The 22,348-nt window shown below is 42.9% G+C and overlaps 1 protein-coding gene across 1 annotated transcript in view; it reads right to left on the bottom strand.

Moving 5' to 3' along the window:
* Positions 1-16,055, bottom strand: part of PIK3AP1 (phosphoinositide-3-kinase adaptor protein 1) — a 132,094-nt gene extending 116,039 nt beyond the window's left edge. Inside the window, exons 1-2 of the mRNA XM_003408990.4 lie at positions 15,728-16,055; positions 5,372-5,788 (exon numbers count right to left, since the gene is read on the bottom strand). Coding sequence (XP_003409038.3) covers positions 5,372-5,788; positions 15,728-16,040 — 730 coding nt within the window. The 5' untranslated portion in view covers positions 16,041-16,055. The remainder of the gene's footprint in view (positions 1-5,371; positions 5,789-15,727) is intronic.
* Positions 16,056-22,348: the final 6,293 nt, after the last annotated feature.

The following is a 22,348-nucleotide window of genomic DNA, read 5'->3' as shown; positions in this document are numbered from 1 at the left end:
TCTACTGAAGAAGAGGAACTTCATGTAACAGAATTTTATGATTAAAAAAAAAAAAGCTATGAAGGTCACAGGGTTCTACCATGGTTCCAAAGCTGAGTTCCTTTATGACACATCTGGAGTCTCTGCTTGCATACTTCCAGTTATGTGCCACTCACCACCCGCAAAAGGCAATTCATTTCAACTTTGCTCAGCTCTAATTGTTAGGAAGTTTTTCCTGAAATTTATTTCCTCATAGCTTTCAATAACCCCACAATTATTGTTCCTATTCTTAGTTTCTATTTACATTTCCCATTGAGATTAAGAAAAAAAAAATCAAATAAACAAGCTTCATATGTTTATTTCTCACGAGAATGAGGCAGTTTGTGGTAGTGGGGTGTGTGAAAATTCGATTTTTTTGCTTTTATTTTGAGGTGCCTTAGGAAATACCCATACATACAAGAAAAACCAAACCCTTTGCCGTCGAGTTGATTCCGACTCATAGGAACCCTAAAGACAGAGTAGAACTGCCCCATAGGGTTTCCAAGGAGCACTTGGTAGATTAGAACTGCTGACCTTTTGGTTAGCAGCCAAAGTCTTAACCACTGCACTACCAGGGCTCCATATATATAAGAAGAGTATTAAAATAAAGATAAACCATCATGTTATAGAGAATGTAAACAAGGATGTTGTTATGGATTGAGTTGGGTCACCCCAAAATATGTGTTGGAATTCTAACCCTTATTCCTGTGGATGTAATCCTGTTTAGAAATAGAGTTTTCTTTGTTATGTTAATGAGCCCATACCAATATAGGGTGTGTCCTAAACCTAATCACTTCCGAGGTCTAAAAAGAACAGATTAGACACAGACACAGGCACATACTGGGAAAGGCAGATGTCACGTGAGGATCACCAATGAACCAAGGAATACCTGGGGTACCAACAAGGAAGGAATCAGCATGGCCAACCACTTGTGGTATTTGTGTTACAGCAGCACTAGTTAACTAAGACAGACATAATTACGCTAGAAACCTAGCTTAGGGATAGTACTATCCTTAAACATTGTTTTAGCCTAACAATGTCATTAAAAAAAGCAGGTATGAAATGAGACAAGGAGGTGATATTTCAAAACGGTTGAGACTTTCTTGCCTAGGGGAGTCATAGGTTATTAGCTCTGTAAAGTGTCTTGTTTTTGTTGTTGTTGTTGTTAGGTGCCGTCGAGTTGGTTCCAACTCACAGCAACCCTATGTACAACAGAACGAAACACTGCCTAGTCTTGCATCATCCTCACAATCATTGTTATGTTTGAGCCTAGTGCTGCAGACACTGTGTCATTCCATCTCGTTGAGGGTCTTCCTCTTTTTCACTGATCCTCTGCTTTACCAAACACAATGTCCTTCTTCAGGGACTGGTCCCTCCTGATAACATGTCCAAAGTACGTGAGACAAAGTCTCACCATCTTTGCTTCTAAGGAGCATTCTGGCTATACTTCTTCCAAGACAGATCTGTTCGTTCTTTTGGCAGTCCATGGTATAGTCAACATTCTTTGCCAACACCATAATTCAAAGGCATCCTTTCTTATTCTTTTTTATTTATTGTCCAGCCTTCACATCCATATGAGGCAATTGAAAATATCATGGCTTGGGTCAGGCACACCTTAGCCCCCCAAGCAACATCTTTACTTTTCGACACTTTAAAGAGGTCTTTTGCAGCAGATTTGGCCAATGGCAATACATCGTTTGATTTCTTGACTGCTGCTTCCATAGGTCTTGATTGTGGATCTAAGCAAAATGAAATCCTTGACAATTTCAATCGTTTCTTCATTTATCATGATGCTGCTTATTGGTCCAGTTGTGAGGATTTTTGTTTTATGCTGAGAAGTAATCCATACTGAAGGCTGTAGTCTTTGATCTTCATCAGTAAGTGCTTCAAGTCCTTTTCGCTTTCAGCAAGCAAGATTGTGTCATCTACATATCACAGGTTGTCAATGAGTCTTCCTCCAATCCTGATGCCACATTCTTCATATAGTCCAGCTTCTCAGATTATTTGTTCAGCGTACAGATTGAACAAGCATGGTGAAAGGACACTACCCTGACGCACACCTATCCTGATTTTAAACCATGCAGTATCTCCTTGTTTTGTTCAAACGAGTGCCTTTTGGTCTATGTACAGGTTCTGAATGAGCACAATTAAGTGTTGGGAATTTCCATTCTTCACAGTATTATCCATAATTTGTTATGATCCACACAGTCGAATGCCTTGCATGGTCAACAAAACACAGGTAAACATCCTTCTGGTATTCTCTGCTTTCAGCCAAGATCCATCTGACATCAGCAATAATATCCCTCATTCCACATCATCTTCTGAATCCGGCTTGAACTTCTGTCAGTTCCCTATTGATGTACTGGTGCAACTACTTTTGGGTGATCTTCAGCAAAATTTTACTTGTGTGTGCTATTAATGATACTGGTCAATAATTTCTGCATTCGGTTGGACCACCTTTGTTTGGAATGGGGGCAAATATGGATCTCTTCCAGTTGGTTGGCCAGGCAGCTGTCTTCCGAATTTCTTGGAATAGATGAGTGAGCACCTTCAGTGCTGCATCCGTTTGTTGAAACATCTCAATTTGTATTCCGTAAATTCCCGGAGCCTTGTTTTTCGCCATTCCCTTCAGTGCTGCTTGGACTTCTTCCTTCAGTACCAATGGTTCTTGATCATATGCTACCTCCTGAAACGGTTGAACGACAACCAATTCTTTTTGGTACAGTGACTCTGTGTATTCTTTCCATCTTCTTTTGATGTCTCCTGTGTTGTTCAATATTTTCCCCATAACCCCATTCCCATATTTTCCCCATAGAATCCTTCAAAATTGCAACTTAAAACTTGAATTTTTTCTTCAGTTCGTTCAGCTTGAGAAATGCTAAGCATTCCTTTTTGGTTTTCTAACTCCAGGTCTTTGCACATTTCATTATAATACCTGACATTGTCTTCTTGAGCCGCTCTTTGAAATCTTCTGTTTAGCTGTTTTCCTTCATCTCAAAGTCTAATTCCTTCTCTTGCAGAGAAGGAAACTGCAACCAAGAGAAGCTAAGTGCCTTGCCCTAAATTGACATCAATTAGCATCAGAGAAAGGCAATGGCATGTTCCTACTGTTGTTCAATGCTCTTTTTGCTCCACTACGGGTTGAGTTTGCTAAGAAAGCCTGTCTAGCATAAGAATCAGGAACATGACATCACGTTAGTGAGCCAGCCATGCGCAATGGCTATGGGACACCCCAAAAGCAAACCCAAGCCATCCTGGCACAGACAGGTAACTTGAACACCAAAATGTGCAAGGACGATACCAGTCAAGAAAGGTAAGACACCTTATATTAGAGCCATAAATCTGTCTTCCTTCTCCTCCCTTTCCTGAAATTTCATTTGTTCCCATCTATCCATTGGTTCTGAATTGCAGAGATTTTCCACTAAGCAACTTATTTTCATCTCCAAAATAACCTCTTTCTGATGAAAGGTTATTTACTCTTAGAACAGAGTCACCACTGTGAAATAGCCCATTCTTTCTGAAACACCTGATGCTAAAGACTCATAGCATCTAAGCCAGAGTCTTCAATAACAAATAAAATATTATAGAAGATCCATTTCTCCAGGCAACTAAATATCAGATGAATCCAGACAATAAAATAGTACTAAAGGAATATTTTTCTACCAACTATTTGTAAAAATCATACCGCTGTATTATTTTAAGGAACAATCTGTTAGAGCATACAATGTGAGGTGCTGGTACCCTCCCAATACATCACGGAGCTCTGAATGACAGGTTAGTGGGTCACAGTGGCCTGCCCACAAGATCATAATAGACCACTGCAGTGACATACACTCATCCACAGGAACAATTACGTCCCAGTTCTTTGTAAGTTTGGGTAGATCACAACTCCTTCCAAGCAATGACATGTAATCCTGCAAATATGAATTGTGTGCTTTTTCTACCACTGTGTCCTGAAGAAAAGATAAGTAAACCCTAGAAAAATTACTAATCTGTGTATCAGGCATTTCCAGTAAGATGTCTTTTACATTACTGCTAGTCATTTATATTACAAAATGAGCTAGGACCTCTCACCTATGTTAAGATATCTGGTAGTATTTATTGGTTTAAAGCAGCTTATTCCTGGGATAAGTGTGTCCAGGAACCTATGTTAGCTTTTTAGGGTCACTAAGCAATCAGTAAATTCTTAATTCAATTAAGAATGGTACACGAATGAAAGAGTTAAATTAATGCCCAAATCACACCAGGGTTAATTGTGGCATGGGTAAATTGAGCCCATAATTTTCCAGACTTCCTTGCTGATTTCAGGTATATAAGATCTCAAATGCAAAAGGACAGAAAACAAAAATATAGCTCGCTCATAGCCCACAGTGAGGCAAAATAGAAAACAAAAAAGAGGAAGAAAGTTATAACATGCACCCATCCCAGAGCATGCCTTCCGTTACTGTTAATCATGGTGAATGTCATACTTCCTGGGGCCCCTGAAGTCATCAGCCCTGGCAGAGAGAATCAGAATTTTCCCATTTTAAAAGGAGAACAGGGCAAAAAACAGAAGCTAGGCTGGTGGAAAATAGAGAAGAGGGGTATTTCTCTATTAATGTATTGTACTGGGTTGAACAGTGTCCTCCCAAAATTGATGTCCTTCCCAGAACCTCAGAACATGACCTTATTTGGAAATAGGGTCTTTGCAGATATAATTAGTTAAGCTAAGGTGAGGTCATACTGGATTAGGGTAGGCCCTAAATCCAACATGATTAATGTTCTTGTAGGACAAGAAGAAGACACAGAAACATAGGTGTATAAGAGAAGGTCATGTAAAGAAGGAGAGAAAAATTGCAGTGACGAATCTACAAGTCAAAGACACCAAGGATTGCCAGCAACCTCTAGAAGCTGAAAGAGACAACGAAGAATTCTTCCCTAGAGACTTCCTGGGGAGCATGTCCCTGCCAACATCTTGATTTTGAACTTCTGGCCTCCAGAAGTGTGAGAGAATACATTTCTATTGTTTTAAGTCACCCAGTTGGTGGTACTTTATTACAGCAACCCTAGAGAATTAATACATGTATTATCCAAAACTGATAGCTTTTAACAAAAATTTTAAGGTCAAGTATTGATCAAATGGGAAGGGCATGCAAGCAGGAAAGTTAGTAGTCTTGCTCCTCAAACCCCCAGCAACCAAAATCTTAGCCTCCCACCCCCACAGCTCTTTTTTTTGCCTCTGGCAAGAAAGGGAATTTAATTTGTCCTGTGTCTTTCCAAGGTGTAGAAAATTCTGGAAAGAAGGCTTCTGCCCTAGCACAGAACTCAAAGGAAAATATCACCTTCCTCTCCAGCAGCCCAGCGAGATCCCTACCTTCAGAAAGGGCCTTCTTCACAGCTGCCAGGTAAATCTCAGGCTCATCGTCACAAGTAAGCTCCTGCCAGTGGGCCCAATCCGGAAAGAAGTTCAGGAACTCCTCACTGTCCTGCACCCCACAGAGCAGCCTCACCACGCGGTGCGGAGGATGGAAGGCTCGCTGGAGCAGGGGCAGCACGGCCGGCTGGTAGAAGTGCTGCACCAGCTCTGCAGACAGCAGCACCATGATGCACCGGGTGCTGAGGAAGAGGCTCAGGTCCTCGGCGGAGAAGGAGGCCCTGGGGCCCAGTCTGTGAGTCAGTATCTTCTGGGTGCGGACCTGCCGACTTGACAGGAAAAGGTCCTGGAGGTACTGACACCATTCATTGGCATCTGAGCTATAGATGATGAGGATGTCACATCCTCCAAGCACCCCTGAGAGATAATGAAGTACAGAAGCATGTTAACACACCTTCTTCTTCTAGGGCTCCCCATAACCCCCAGGACATACCAGCCAGATGAGGGGTCTGGTACCCACGGTCTTTCACAGTCTGCCTTCAGCATACCTGTCTGACCCCTTTCCTCACTTAGAATCTGTGTTCTAACCACACCAGACTCTCCATCTTTGCTGCAAAGTATCATCAGATCTTTACACAAGCTGTCGCTTTTGTCTGCCTGCTTCTCTCCCCATTACTGATGCAGAAGAGGATGAGAATAGCAGCCAGAACTCTTCCATGTACACTGCTGAATTAGCTCATTTAATCTTCACAGCAACCCTATAAGGTAGGTACTCCTATTAGTCCCATTTTACAGGTGAGAAAACTGAGAAAGACTCCTTTGTGACAAGACCCAAAGAACTAGATGATACCTAGCCACCATTACTAAAAGTTTCAATCAAAGATTCTGTAGGTGAATCCTGATCAAAAAGTAGGAAATGCAGAACATAATTGCAAATACTCATGGACTCCAGGCTTTCTGAAGCCATTGAGGCTGTACGAACCCCCAAAACTATTGCCCTGGGGTAATCTTTTTAAACCTTAAACCAAAAATATCTCCTGAAGTCTTCTTAAATCAAATAATAGTTTAGCTTAACTAGTAAAGAATGTCTGCCTCCAGCATTGTGTCTTTTTAAGAACTATCTATATGAGGTCAAACTGTTAACAGCAACTCCAAAGATTAAATAGGAAACTTAGGGGCAGTACGTTTATGTTAATGGAGGAGGAACAATTCAGAAAAGGCGGGTGAGAATGGTTGCACAACTTGAAGAACGTAATCTATGGCACTGAAATGTCCATGTAGAAATTGTTGCATTGGTGTGCGTTCTGCTATGTATATTCCCAACGACAACAAATAAATAAATAAAATTTTAAAAAGCCGAGGCACGTTAGTAAATTCCCCAAGGTCCACAATGGCAGAGCTAAATTTGAAGCCAGACAGTTTGACCCCAGCACCTGGCTTTTTCCCAAATACAGTGGTTATAAGCAGAGGTCTAAAATCAGATGTATTCATTGTATAACTTTGGGTAAGTTACTAAAATCTTCTAAACCTCAGTTTGCTCATCTATAAATGGAAATATAATGGCAATACTTATCAGTGTTTCGTGAAAATTGAATTAAATTAGGCATTTCATTTAGAGTGCAAAACATAGTGCTTGGCGTGTAGTAAACCCTCAATAACAGCTAGCTGGTGTCATCATCCTCAGATGAATATAAGTAATGCATTGATGTGAATGGTAATCGGGGAAGGATGAATGCTTTGGCCTACACAATACAATTTATAAGGTCTGTAACATATGCTTTCTTCTTCCTCTAATAAAAGCACAAATGTCAGAAACTGAGTGAAAGGCTCAGAGAAGCACTGAATTAGAAGGGGCTTTGGGGGATCACTGGAACCAAACTCCTCATTCACAAATAAACACTTCATCTGAGAAGATGAAGGGACTTGCTTAAATTCACCCTCAGCAAATTGGCAGCAGAGCCAGGACTGAAACTCAGATTGTCCCCTGATTCCCAGACAGTTCTTTCCAATTCACCTGCTGCCTCCCAGCATACATTCTGTCAAGAATCTTATGAGTAATAGTTAGCTTCCAATTATCAAAGTTTAAAGGAGCTGGGCTCTGAACGTAACAGTTACCACTGATTCGGTCCTCATTGCTCCACTAATTCAACAAACTCTTCCGTGAGTGATTTGGAAGGGTGAATGCAGAGAATTTCCGTGCAGCAGTACAATGCAATAGGGATCCTTCCTTCTACTCAGAGAAGAAAGCTGGCTCAATATGTGTGAAGCTTGGGAATCATGGAACGTTGTGGATCGCCATCACAATTAATAAACATGAGCCCTGGACCATGTCCCATTTCTGAGTTGTTCCTGGGGAATAGTTCAGAGGCAGGACTGGGGCAAGTCCTGAAGGTTCGAAGCTCTAAAACAGTTACAGAAAGAATCTTCTTACCCTAACTTCCACTATATTTGAAGTAAAAAACAACACATGAACCGTGAAATGGAAGTAAAGAAATCCAGCATAGTTCTGCTTTTCCCAGGATATTACTAAATTTTTTAAATAGCAAGCATAGTGGGTTGAATTGGGTCCCCCAAAAGATGTGCTCACCCAGTATGTCAGAATGTGATCTTATCTGGAATAAGGGTCTTTGTTGACGTAATTAAGGCAAGGACCTCAAGATGAGATCATGTTGAATTAGAATGAGCTCTAAATTCAATGATGAGCGTCTTTAAGGGACAGAAAAGAGAAGGCACAGAGGCATAGAAAGAAGGTCATGTGAAGACAACCACAGAGACTGGAGTTTGGCAGCCCCAAGCAAAGGAGTGCCAAGGGTTGCCAGCAACCACCAGAAGCCAGGAGCAAGGCATGGAATGGATTCTCCTCCAGGATCTCCAGAGGGAACCAATCCTGTCAGCACCTTGATTTGGACTTCTGGCCTTCAGAACTGTGAGAGAATAAAGTTCTATTGTTTTAAGGCACCAGTTTTGTGGCAATTTGTTACAGCAGTTCTAGGGAAGTAACATAGCAAATAAAAAAATATTTAGAGTTTCATTCTTGGAACCCCTGCTTTGGTGAAGCCCAACCCAGAACTAAAACCAAACCCAAGAGGGCTTACAGCAAACTGATCAGCCTGGGGTAACTTTAAAGGGAAGATATGTACATTTTCAAAGAAGTCCATATTAGAAGGCAACTGGAGAAAAACAGTCAGAAATTCATGACACTGCCATGGACATTTGTAACTCTGCAGAGAACTCAATTCTGAGCATGGCCTGTCTCCTCAATTATGGATAAAATAGTCCTGTTTTATTCATGCTTATCTTGATCCCAAAGTTGAAGCAGATTAAGAGCAAAATTTTCATGTACCTATGCTGCAGCCTTCCTTAAAATAACATATTTGCTGATTGGTCTTTTTTTTTTTTTCTGCTTGGAACATTATTTTTTGTACTTCAATGGAAAAATAATTTCAGGATAAATAGGAGGTAAAATTGCCAAACCTACATAACATGAAGCTCACTCTGAGAAAAGCAGAACTAGTTTCCTTCTTTCTGTCTCTCCTTCTGACATGGCTGGTTTATCCCAAGAGGCAAATATTTTAATGTGAGGTGTTACTGCAGAAGACGGTTCATGAACATGATTCATCAGGTAGGAAATGTACAAGAGTTTAAACTGCATCATAATGTTAAGGATGTTCTTTTAATGTTAGTGATATGTGCTCAGAACTCAGTTAAAAGTACAAACGTAAGGAACAGCCGCCACAAATACATACCCCAAATATACGAGCAAATATTGTACCAACAATCTGGACACATGGGCTAGAAGGATAATAAGATCTCAGAAAGGGCTAGCTGTGGTCCGATATGTTAGTAATGAAGAAACTACAGATAATGTTTTTCAATAGGGTTGACAAGTGATGGCGAAGAGGAAAGAAGATGATTTCCTGGAGCCTAAGAAGTACACTTAAGAAGGGTCTTGGAGTACTGATTGAGTCACCAAAAAAACAGTGACATCACACTACCCTGAAGACCACATGGCCATGAGCAACTGAGTCCACCTTTATGAAAAGGAGGCCAAAAAAACCAAAACCCAGTGCCATCGGGTCGATTCCGACTCATAGCGAGAATGAATGACGAAGAGGAGGCAGTGGCCCCAAAACAAGATGACCACTTCTATGGCCACTGGGGGACTGAACATTGGTGTCACCCTGGATACTACCTCACCACTTCCTGTTCCTCTGTTCCAAGCACATCACAATATCAGCTGTTTATTAAGGACCCTGAATCACCAAGGAAAGTGTAAACCGAAATCAGCTATGCAACCTAAGCACCGACCCCATGCCAGTCACTCTGCTAAGTGTCTCGTGCGCATTCTCTCATTTAATCCTTAGAACAACCCTTTAAAACATATGCTATTTTATAGACAGGGACACTCAAACTTTGTGAAGACTAGCTGCTGCCCAATATCACACCTGACTCCAAAGCCCATACTCTTATTTTTAAACTAAACTCTATTTTAAAAGTCAAGGAAATGTAGAATATAGTTTAGAAAATACAATGAAAAAATACCTAGTGCCCTTGGTTTTTAAAAGCATTCTCCTTCTATAAACGGAACCAGTGTTCATTGGGGAAAAGGCTGATTCTAGAACTAAAAAAAAAAAAAAAATGTTGCCATCAAGTCAATTCCACCTCAGGGTGACCCCAGGTGTTACAGAGTAGAACTGCTCCATAGGAAACAAATCTCCAGGTCTTTCTTCCGTGGTGCAGTTGAGTGGCTTTGAACTACCAACCTTTAGCTTAGTAGTTGAACGCAAACTGTTTTCATCATACAAGGACTTAATTGCAGCAGCAGGGCAGAAGATATACATGGTGAGCCTGGAGCATCTTGTGGTGCCAAAAAGTAAGGAAATATCAAACAAAACCCCAATGGTAGGGGTATGCCAAATGGACACAGGAGCCAACGGATAGCTCCCAACAGCCAAAGTTGAGACAATTTGAGCAGCAAAATAAATACAATATTGAATTATAACTCAAAGTATAAAATAAATATCTATGAGTTAATACTGATATAAATGATTGAATAAATAAATGGAAAAACAAAGACAAATCTCTCACGCAGAAGAATTCCAAATCATTTACATAGCTACTCCCCACTCCTTATGTGTGGGCTGTGCATAGTAAGTTCCTTCCAAAGAGTTCAGTAGGGAAAGAAGGGAAAGAAAGAATAACTTTACAGTGAGAAACCTGGTAACTAATACCTCAGCCAGGCGATCAAGGTCATCATCTACAGTGAATAAGTCATGCTGGCAGCATGTACCCTTGATATGATGAAAATAACACTCTACCTCTGTGGTTTTCCTCCCAAGATATAACCTCAGCCTAGTGATAAGTAACGCGGCAGACAAGCCCCAGTTGAGGGACGTTCTATAAAACCCCCGACCAGTACTCAAAACTGTCAAGGTCATCCAAAAACCAGGAAAGCCTGAGAAAGTCACAGCCAAGTAGACCCTAAGAAAACATGACTACTAACTGTGTGCTGTTGAAGTGTAGCCTAGTATCCTGGATGGCATCCAGAAATAGAAAATGGACATTGTGTGAAAACTAAGGAAATCTGAATAAATTTTAGACTTTAGTTAATAATAATGTATCAATATTGGTTCATTAATTGTAAGAAATGTACCACACTAATGCAAGATGTTAATTATAGGGGAAACTGGGTGTGCGTATATGGGAAACTCTCTGCACTATCTCTGCAGTTTTCTATAAGTTTAAATCTGTTGTAAAATTAAAAGTTTATGAAAAATACAATGAAAATAAAAATCACTTCAGGGATTAGCCTCTTCTACATGGAAGAAACTGCTATTTAAATGCCCCATTCCTTGGGTACTGGTGTTAAATTCAACCTCCTTGGAGCAAAAGTACTTGAGAAGGAAGTGGTTATTATTTCGGGGTAGTTAATATCACAACCTATTTGGTTACCAACTTTCGGTGAACCATATAGAAATTTTGCCTCAATTCAATGTGAACAATGAAATGCATCATCTTCCTGAATTTTGCTGTACTGCTGAAACTGAAAGCTGAGGAATTTGTAAAAAAAAAAAAAAAAAATTCCAAAGTTAAAACCCTTCCATTGCGTGCTCGGTAGCAGCATAGGGTTAAATGCATTGTCAGCAGCTCTCCTGGTATGGGGGATGCTTTCTTCATTGACAAGTGCCTTCTCTAGCCATAAGCCATTTTTCCACATATGCCAAATCACTTCTCTCATTTTTTTTTTTTTTTTGTGGGGGGGAGTTTGTTTATGAAGAGAAACTAAATACATGAACCTTTTAGGGCTTAAAGAACAGGAAGTTCAGCTTTAGAAGCCAGAACAAAGGAGCAGGTAACAGCAGAGGAAGGAGCTGACTGGTGGCATCAGGGAGTGAAGGTGGAGGTAAGAAACCCAGGAGTTGAAAGAAAGGTTCTTTTGAAAAACTCAGAATCCATCTAGGAAAAGAATAAAGAAAAAATCCCAAGAGGCTTCTACAACCACCCAGCTCAGACCATTTCTTTGGTCTGCAGTGACTCTGACACCCTGCTGATCTGCTCTGGAGCACTGTGATTGAGTCTGGTCACATATTTGAAGAGGGATGTGAGATAAGGAAGGTGACCAGGATACGGAGAGATTTGGTAATGATTTATGTGAGGAGCCTCCTGTCCCTGAAGGGGCTCATGTTTAGGGACTTAGCAGAAGTATTGAGGGACCTCAAGGATCAGATGGAAGTTAATATCAGAAAAAATTAAAAACTGCTTCAAGCACTATTGTTCTGTAAGTCCAGGGATGGTAGAAGAACCTGGAGACAGGAGAACCTTGGAGAGAGGGGGCAGGACAAGGTATGAGAGCTTTCCTTAAATACTTGGAGGATGACACATGGAAAAAGAAGGGAGACCTGGGTTCTAATGTTTGCCTGTCACAGACTTGGTCACTTGGGGAAGTCGCTTATAGTCTCTCTCTCTCCCCTGTCTCTCTCCAGTGTAAATACAAGACTGCATCAGGGGTACAGAGAATATTCCAGGATAGGCTGATTCCATTTCATTTTATCTTGCCATCCAGGGCTCTTTCAAGGGCAGAGAGCCAAGATTCTCCTTTGTTTCAATAAGCAAACATATTTTTTAGAAAATAGAAGACTGCTGTTTACCCTTCAGTGGAAGGGAATTTAAGAAGACTACGCGATTCAGCAATAAAAAGGAATGAAGTTCGCACAATTGCTACAGCTTGGATGAGCCTTTAAAACATTATGCTAAGTGAAAAAGCCAATCACAAAAGACCATATACTATATGATTCCACTAATTTGAAAGTCTATGATACGGAAATACATAGAGACAAAAGGAAGATTAGTGATTGCTTAGGACTGGTGGGCAAGGGAGAAATAAAGGAGTGACAGCTAAAGGGTACGGAGTTTCTTTTTGAGGTGATAAAAATGGTAGAAAATTGACTGTGATGATGGTTGCACATACCTGTTAAAAGACTAAAAACTACTGAATTATACACTTTAAGCAGGCGAATTGTACAGTATGTGAGTTATATCTCAATAGAGCAGTTTTGAAGAAGAAGACTACCATACAGAAGAAGTGTGGCCCAGATGACTCCTGAGCCTGTAGAATCTTGGTGAGAAGCATTACCGTCACCACTGTGACATGCTCCCATGGGTCCTTTTACCTCCAGGCCTCAGAGAGCCCCAGGGACCCCAGAGGCCCAACTCCCACATGCAGCACCTGGAGTGGTGTCTCACCGCAGAAGATACAGACAATGAGAGGGTCTGATGTTCTAACCATTACAGATGTATGCAGAAGCCACTACAGAGCCCATAAATAGCCCCAGGATTGGCCACTGAACTAGGGGCCTCATCTGAAGAGGAGCACACTTCTTAGCCCCTTCGGTCATGTCCACTGGATTGATACGCAGGGGACCCTGGACAAAGGTGGTTGTCTCTGCTTCCTCTGCCCAAACGCCCTCCTGGTTTGCTATTCCCTGGCCTCAGTAGCCCAGGCCCTGTTGCCAGCCATGGAAGGAGGTGGGAGCCTCACTGCTTCATTCTCTGACCTCATCTTGTACTTCTTCCCCTCATTCATCTACCGCAGACACTCTGGCCTGCTCGCTCTTCCTTAAACACACCACAAACACCTAACTGTTCTTCTACCTGGAACACTCTCCCCTCACATCTCCCTCCCTCTCTTCCACATCTTTCCTCAAATGTTGCCTTCTCCATGAGGCCTCACCTGGCCACCTGATTTAAAACTATAACCCCAATCTCCCTTACCCCTCTCTACTGTTTTTCCATAGCACTTATCAGACCACAGAGCCGTGGTAACACAGTGGTTAAGAGCTTGGCTGCTAATCAAAAGGTCAGCAGTTCGAATCCACCAGCTGCTCCTTGGAAACCCCATACGGCAATTCTACTCTGTCCTGTAGAATCGACTAGATGGCAATGGGTTTTGGTTTAGTATCAGACCATATACTTACGTTATTAAGTGTATTGCCTGCCTTGCCCCCACTACAGTATACGCTCCATGGAAGCATGGCTTTTTTTTTTTGTCTGTTTTGTTTACCCAGCACCTAGAACAGTGTCTGGCAACAGTAGGCATGCAATAAATATTTGTTGAATAAATGAATTTACTCTAGAGAACTGCTTTGGCTTTCAAATGGAATGTGCGGACCATGAGCCTACTACTAACCAAAAAAAAAAAAAAAAACAGTTGCTGTCAAGTCAATTCCAACTCAAGGCGACCCCATGTGTGTCAGAATAGAACTGTGCTCCTCAGGGTTTTCAATGGATGATTTTTTGGAAGCAGAGCACCAGGCCTTTCTTCCAAGTCTGGGTGGACTTGAACCTCCAACCTTTCGGTTAGCACTTTTTTGAACCACCCAGGGACTCTCTACTATTATCAAAGGCCAAACCAGTTGCCATTGAGTTAATTCTGACTCATGACAACCCAGGGACTCCTTACTCACAATACAGCTAGAGAGCCAAGAGCCAGAGATTAGCTACCTTCCCAAGCCCCTTAAATAATGAGCTTGATTACCAAATCTAATAGAACTGTCACCATACCCTTTTTCTATCCCTGCTTCGGAAGCACCATTACCAGGCTAGACCTCAGGGGATCTGCAAAGAGCCCAGTCTTCATTCTAGCATCTGCCCATATCTCTGAGAACTGTATATTCTCCTGGAAGACAAGATTTCATTTTTCAAGAGGTTTTGTAGCCTGTTTTTCACATGTTATCTCTACTAAAACATCATAAGATGGGCTGGGTAAATACAAGTAAGCAAGCCCATTTTGCTATCTAGTAACTCCTCCTTTTCTTATCGCTTTCCTTCACAAGACAATAACTCTTTGGGAGCAGGGACTAGGTGTGTCCTGCTCACCACTGAGAACATTATTAGGTGCATAACATTCATCGAAATGCACAGTAAAACCCAGTCCATTCTGATTCAAAGCAACCCTTTGGACAGAGTAGAACTGCCCCATAGGGTTCCCAAGGCTGTAATCTTTACAGAAACAGACTACCACATCTGGTTCGAACACCATCGACCTCTCGGTTAGCAGCTGAGTGCTTTAACCACTGCACCACCAGGGCTCCTTAAGTACTCATTAAGTACCTGCAATTATTATCATTATGTAGTTTGTCCTGGGCCTCAGCGAGTATGTGACTTATCAACTGTACGCCCCCATGGGCCAGAAGGCAACCCAAGACTAACCAGAAAAGTCTCCTGACACCTTTTAGCAGGTAGATTCCCCAGTGGCTTCCAACTCTCCCCATCCTCCCAAAGTTATGCAAAGGACACAGAAAAGGCAAAGCTAAAGACTGGGAATAGTGTTCCTAGGTTCCTTGCAAAATGCTAGGCAAAAAACACAAAGCCTGGTATGGGGTAGAGGAAGAGGGGCTTGGGAAGATAGCCTAAGTACCAACCTAGGACTGTCTGAGCGCCCCCTACTGGTCACACGAGGCCCTACGCGAAGCCTTTCGCCAGCATTGACAAGTCAGCCCCTCCGCTGCCTTTGGATATGTCTTAGTTCACAGAGTTGGAGGAACACGGAGAACGACGAACAGAAGCTCTGAGGGCCAGTGAAGGGGGAGGAAAGGAGACTGAGCAGGCGTGGGGTGAGGAAGGGCGGGGCCCTGAAGAGAATCGCGCGACAATCTGGAGTGGGAACGTGGGAAAGTTGAGGTGGGAAGTTTGGAACAGGAAACAAAAAGAAGGCAACATCCCCGCACAGGAGAAGCAAAGGGAGTTGAGAGAGGGGACACGCTCTAAGGAGAGCGGGTGGGCGAAGGAGAGGGAGACAGGAGGACGGAGCGAGCTGGCAGGAAAGATCCAGAGAGCCCCGGGCCCCTGCCGACCCACCTGAGGCTGCCATGCCGCGGGGGCGCAGCTCACATCCCCGGCTCGCGGCGTGCGCGGTGCGGGGGCCCGGCGGCGTCCCTGCGCGTGAGGCAGGAGTGAGCGCCGGGCTCCGCGCAGGGTCAGCCGCTGCTCTGGCGCTTCCTCCCGCCGGGCAGCGAGGACTAGCCGCGAGGGCGTGTCCACAGGGCCCGCCCCGCCTGCGGGGCTCGGCCCGCGGCACCTGCACCCGCAGCCGTTGGGGAGGGGAAGTGAGAGCCCGGCGCGGGCCGGAGCCGCTGGCCCCACTCCACGCACGCCCCTTGGTCCCAGCCATCACTCGCGGGCCGACCACAGCGCCTTAGCGCCACGTGTGCCCCACTCCTTGGGAAACCAGGTGACGCTGATCAGTTACCAAAGGGCAGCCCGAGGTGGAGGGGCCGTTGGGAGAGGAGGCAGACAGAGGGTTGAGCTGCTCAGCATCTGTGACCTGGGGTGGGAGGTGGATATGAGTGCCAGCTGGCCGTGCCACCTCCTCATCCCCTGGGGCTTTGTCCCTGCGCTGCTGCCTCAGCAGGAAAGGGGAGGGGGCAGGAAGGGGAAGAGGTGGATGGTTGGCCAGCTGGTGCTCAGATGCGTTCGGCACTGGCTGCTCGACGCTACCGTTGAGTACCTTCCAGTGACCTCTCTGCAGTTCCTTGAACTTAGTCTCTTGAGTGCACATGAACATTAATTATAATTTAATAAGATTAGTAGATAATTCTCATTGCCGTTTATTGTGTCGCTCTTTGCTGGGCCCGGTGTTAAATGCCTTATTCACATTATTGCACCGCACCTCACAATAATCCTTTGAAGTGCCATCTATCTCTGTCTTCTTGTTATAGCTGAAGAAACAAGACAAATATCTTGCTCAGGCTTCCACAAAATACATCTTCCAGCAAGTCTCAATACCAGGCCTGGATTCGACACTATGCCTTTCTGATTCAGAGCTCAAACTTTGTTGAACCCTTGCAATCGCCTGCCCCCTTCTTGTCCTCCTGCCTTTGCCTGCTCCTGTAATTGATCTGAATAAATGGGAGCCCTTGGAGTCCTCAACAACCCTGAGTCCAAAAATGGACCCAGAGGGCAGAGATGAGGGAAAGACTTGGGTTTAAGCCTAGTGGCAACCAATGACCTAAGTAAGAATGGAAATATCAGGGATGAGGCTGAGCGTTCGTTTCCTGTTGCAGCCATAGCAATTACCGCAAACTCTGTGACTTCAGACAACACATATTTACTGGACGGTTCTATAGTTTAGGAGACCGACATGGTTCTCACAAGACTAAATAAAATTCAGGTGTCAGCAGGGCTGTGTTCCTTACTGGAGACTCTAGGAGAGAATTTGTTTCATTGCCTTTTTCAGCTTTTAGAAGCCACTCACGTCCCTTGGAATGTGGCCCTCTTCCTCCATCTTCAAAGCCAACTGCATAAAATCTCCCAACCCTGCTTCCTTCTGTTGCTGGTTTTTGCACCTCTGTTTATGTTTTTTTGCAGAAAGAAAGCTGCCCCTCAGAAGGGCCTCTGCTCTGCCCCTGTGCATTGGCTCTTTAGGGTGGGTTCTGCAGTCAACCCCTCCAGCATTTGTTGGCTCGCAATGGACTCTAGGCGGTATGGAGAACCTGGACTTGGCTGCTGCCCTACAGTCTGGTTTGCCATGGCAAACAGGGATTGTAAGAGAGATGAACACATATCACCCAAGGAATGGGTTTCTTGCATCTTCAAGAAATTCTTCCATAATTTCTCAGGCTTGGGGACCAGGGCCTTGTCCCTGGTTATCAAGGCCTCACTTGCTAGGACAAAAGGTGGAGGTGAAGGAGCATACCACACTGAATGCTTAGAAGGTAAATGCCAGCCTCTGTGTGTGTGTACGTGAACATTTTATACATACATACACACAACACGTAAATACATAAAAAATAAAAATAATGGCAAACGTTTATATTTAAGGTACTCTTCTATGTGTTTTACAAATATTAATTTATCTTAATTCCTTTAACTACACTACGAGGAAGGTACTAGTAGGATATCCATTGTACAGATAACAAAAAACCAAACCCATTGCCAACAAGTTGATTCCAACTCATTACCCTATAGGACAGAGCAGAACTGCCCCATAGGGTTTCCAAGGAGCAGCCGTTGGATTTGAACTGCCAACCTTTTGGTTAGTAGCCTAGCTCTTAACCACTGTGCCACCAGGGCTCCATTTTACAGATAAGGACGTTATATGGTTTTTGCCTAAGGACACACAACTAGTAAATGGCAGAGCTGAGTTTTGAACTAAGGCAGCCTGGCTTAAGGGCCTATGCTTTTTCCCACTGCATTAACTGGTAAATGCTTGAAGCAGGCCCTGCCGTGATCTGAAGGGCCCCACGAGTCACTGCTGGCCTACGTGGGCATCACCTCCCACTTCAGGTGTGCGTGGCAATAGTGCAATGTCAACTGCGAGCTCCCCCTGCTCTGCTAGGAGTACCTTTCTCTCAAGAAACATGAACATCAGGAAAGGGTCACCCCCTGGGGCTCCTCCAGCATCACCTACTTCCCTACCCACCTCCCGGTCTGTGTCCCATAGGACCATCAGCCCCTTGAGGGCAGAGCTGGGTCTCATTCAGCACAGCATCTGCAGTGCCTAGCACACAGTAGGTGTTCAACAAGCATCATTTTTGTTAAGTGCCATTGCATCGATTTTCGACTCACAGGAACCCCATGTGACAGAGTGGAATTATCCCATTGGGTCTTCTTGGCTGTGATCTTTATGGAAATAGATTATCAGGTCTTTCTCCCACTGAGCCACTGAGTGGATTTGAACTGCCAACCTTTTGGTTCCAATCGAGCATTTAAGCGTTGTATTACCAGGGCTTCTTCAGCAAGCATGAGTTTTTGTTTTTTCGTAAATCAAGTCCAGCCTATTCATTTTACAGATTAGGATACTAACATGGAGTTCAAGTGACCTGCCGAAGGTCCCGAAACCTTCCTTCATTTGAGAAGCTTGCTCTTGGCTTTGATCAGAAAATCAAGGAAACTCTGGCACATTCATGTGGACAGGGTGGAGTGTGTTAAGACTAGACTATAAGGGGCATCCCCAGAAGCACAGGCAGGGTGGGGCATCACAGATTGCGCCAGGGGAAAAATAGTTTCAGGGCACCAGGTGCTTGGTTTCACCTTGGAAATACCCTGAATTTATGACTGCTGTTGCCCTTTCTCCCTGCTTAAGACCGCTTCAGTCCAATCCAGTGTGGCACCATATTAAAACTCAATGCAGGCAATTTGGGGACATTTGTAGCTTTTCAGAAACAAGTAGCTCTGCAGATGAAGACTAGAAGCCTAGCTCTCCTACAAGAATAAGACCTCCTTCCCTACTCACCAAAATGTCATTCCCCATGAACGCTCTGCCACATCCCAAAGGTCCTTCCTTGAGGCATTTGAGCAATGGCAGTGCCCATTTCCAGGCTCTGGATCCAAGTTCAAAGAAACAAAATGTTTTTGGGTACTTACCATGCACCCAACTCTGCTCAGAATGCTGTAACTTACTCAGCTTTCGTGAATCATTACCTCAAATCTGTGACGTAGTCATGTTATTATCACCCCATTTTATAGGTGAGGAAACTGAGACTCCAATAAGGTAATTCTCCTGACTGATAGTCACATGGTTAGTAAGTGTCAAAGTTGGATTTTGAATCCAAATCTCCTGACCCCAAATCCATTTATTACTCAAGAGCTGCCTCCCTTGTCATATATTATGACTCAGAAGTCTTGTCAATTGTTCCGTGTTAGTGCCATTGTTCCATGTTAGTGCCATTGTTCCCAACCCAAAGGTAACCTTATTAAGAAGAAAAAGGAGTGCTGCAGAGACAGCCAATATCCGTTCTTCCTTGTTTCTTAGTAACAGAATCTCAATTTTATTTGGAGGCAGCAATGTGCCTCTCTTGCAACTTAGACAAGGACAATAAGATGTAAATAGAAGTCATTAGATGGGCCATCAAGGAAAGTTCTTTATAGGAGGCTTAATTCTGTTGGCAATCCCTTTTTGCCTTTCTCCTTTTCTTTTAGTTCTTGCCTGGAGTGTAAATAGATGACTGGAGATCCAACAGCCCTCTTAGACAATGAGATGACTTAGTAGATAAAAGCCACATACCAAAGATGATAGAGCAGAAAGATGAACACAGCCTGGCTCCCTACTGACCATGGCACTTCCAAGTAACCTCCATGTTTCCCACCTCTGACTTCTTTTACATGAGGGAAAAATAAATACGTCTTTACCTTGTTTAAGCCACTATTATTTGGGTATTCTGGTATATGTAACCAAACCTAATTCTTTACTGATATGGGTAAGGAAGGACATTTATTGAGCACTAACTATAACCCACCAGCTGCTCTGTGGGCAAAGATCTGGCAGTGTGCCTCTGTAAAGATTACAGCATTGGAAACCCCATGGGGCAGTTCAACTCTGTCCTATACGGTCGCTATAAGTCGGAATCAACTCGGCAGCAACAGGTTTAATTTTGGTTTAACTATAAGGCACGAACTTTCTTAGGCTATCTTAGATACTCTCGCAATAATTCTGCATCGTAGGTATTACCTTTGCTTCACAGATGAAGAAAGTGAAATTCAGAGATGTTAGATAATTTTTCCAGTAGGCAGCAGAACGAGGATTCACAGTCAGGTCAGTTTGAGCCCAAAGTCTATGATTTTCTGTAGCACACTGACATGTTGGATGCCTTCCAGAGTTAATTTAAAAGTACACATGGGTGCTCTCAAGTGGGGGTCACCCTTGAATCCTCAGCACTTTAAGTCACATGCAGATGGTGACTTCATCCGTGCATGAAGCATGTCTTCAACATTTTCTCCTACTTCTGCCTTCTGAGGTGCTGAGGCAAAAAGCCTAAGCAGCTGTGACAAAAAAATTAGGGCTTGGCCTTTTAGATTCTTAGAGTATTCGTTGGAAAAGACATTGATGTATAGTTGATTTTGACTCACGGCGACTCCCTGAGATAGAGTAGAACTGCCCCCGTAAGATTTTCTTGGCTGTAATCTCTATGAAGCAGATTGCCAGGTCTTTCTCCCTTGGAGCCAATGGGTGGGTTCGAACCACTAATCTTTCAGTTGGCAACAGAGATCCCAACCATTGTACCACCAGCGTTCCTTGAAAAAGACCCTAAGAGGTCATTTTTGAAACTGAAACTAAGGTCAAGAGAGGCAAAGTGAATTTTCTAATGTCATTAAGTCAAAGGCAGAATCAGGACTAGAACCATGGTCCTCATTCCTAATCCAGTGCTTTTTGATAGATCTGACAATCTGTTTTTTTCCCTAATAACAAATTCAGGAAGAAGCTGTAGAAATTATTTTCTTGACCTGATGCTTTAACTTTGTATTTCTTTTCTACTACTAGGCTACCACTGGCTCCTAGAGGGTTAAGCTAACCTTGACTCACTTTGTGTCGACATATCATCCTTATTACATGTTGCTGATCTGCTAATATTCTGTTAAGGATTTTTGCATACTTTTTGATAGTGTCATTTTCATGAGAGATGCTGGTCAATAATTTTCTTTTTTATAATGTCTTTTTGTGACTTTTTGGTATCAAGGTTAATCAGGGTTCAAAAAAACGAATTTGGAAGTCTTCTCTTCTATTTTCTGATAGAGAAATAGCGATGTTATTTCTTTCTGAAACATTTGATAGAATTAACCAGTAAAACTATCCATGCTTAAATTTTTCTTTGTGGGAAGATTTTGCTAGCGATTTCAATTTCCTCCATACATATAAGGCTGTTCAGATTTTTTCACCTTGTGCCAGTTTGGGTAAATTGTATTTTTCAAGGAATGTGTCCATCTGATCTAATTTTGTAAAATGTGTTGACAAGAAGTCATTAATAATATTTCCTTATTACTCTTTCAATGCCTTTAGGATTTATAACGATAGCTGCTATTTCATTTCTCATAATGCTAATTTGTGTTCTCTCTCTCTTTTTATAGGTCTAGAAAGATACTTATCTATTTTATTTATCTTCCCAAAGAACCAGCTTTTGGTTTGTTTATTTTTCTGTTCTCTGTTTTCTACTTTTTTGATTTCTGCTTTTTTTATTTCCTTCCTTCTACTTACTTTCCAGCACTCATCTGTCAGTTTGTTGTACTGTGGTGGCTTGTGTGTTGCTTTGATGCTGGAAGCTATGCTACTGGTATTTCAAATATCAGCAGGGCCACCCTAAGACAGACTAGGAAGAAAGAGCTGGTGATCTACTTCTGAAAAAAGTGGACAGTGAAAATCTTAAGAATAACAGCAGAGCATTGTCTGATACAGTACCAGGAGATGGGCCCCTCAGATTGAAAGGCACTTAAAACACCTCTGGGGAAGAGCTGCCTCCTCAAAGTAGAGTTGACCTTAATGACCTGGATGCAGTAAAGCTTTCAGGATCTTCATTTGCTGATGTGGCATGACTCAAAATGGGAAGAAACAGTTGCAAACATTAATTAATAGTCAGAACATGGAATGCATGAAGCATGAATCTAGGAAAATCGGAAGTCATCAAAAATGGAATGGAACTCTTGAAAAATCAATATCCTAGGCATTAACGAGGTGAAATGGACTGGTATTGGCCATTTTGAATTGGA

The sequence above is a fragment of the Loxodonta africana genome, chromosome 16 (assembly GCF_030014295.1).
Source record: "Loxodonta africana isolate mLoxAfr1 chromosome 16, mLoxAfr1.hap2, whole genome shotgun sequence".
NCBI lineage: Eukaryota > Metazoa > Chordata > Mammalia > Proboscidea > Elephantidae > Loxodonta > Loxodonta africana.
Note: the sequence above shows the minus strand (reverse complement) of the source record. Positions and strands in the feature narration are given on the sequence as shown.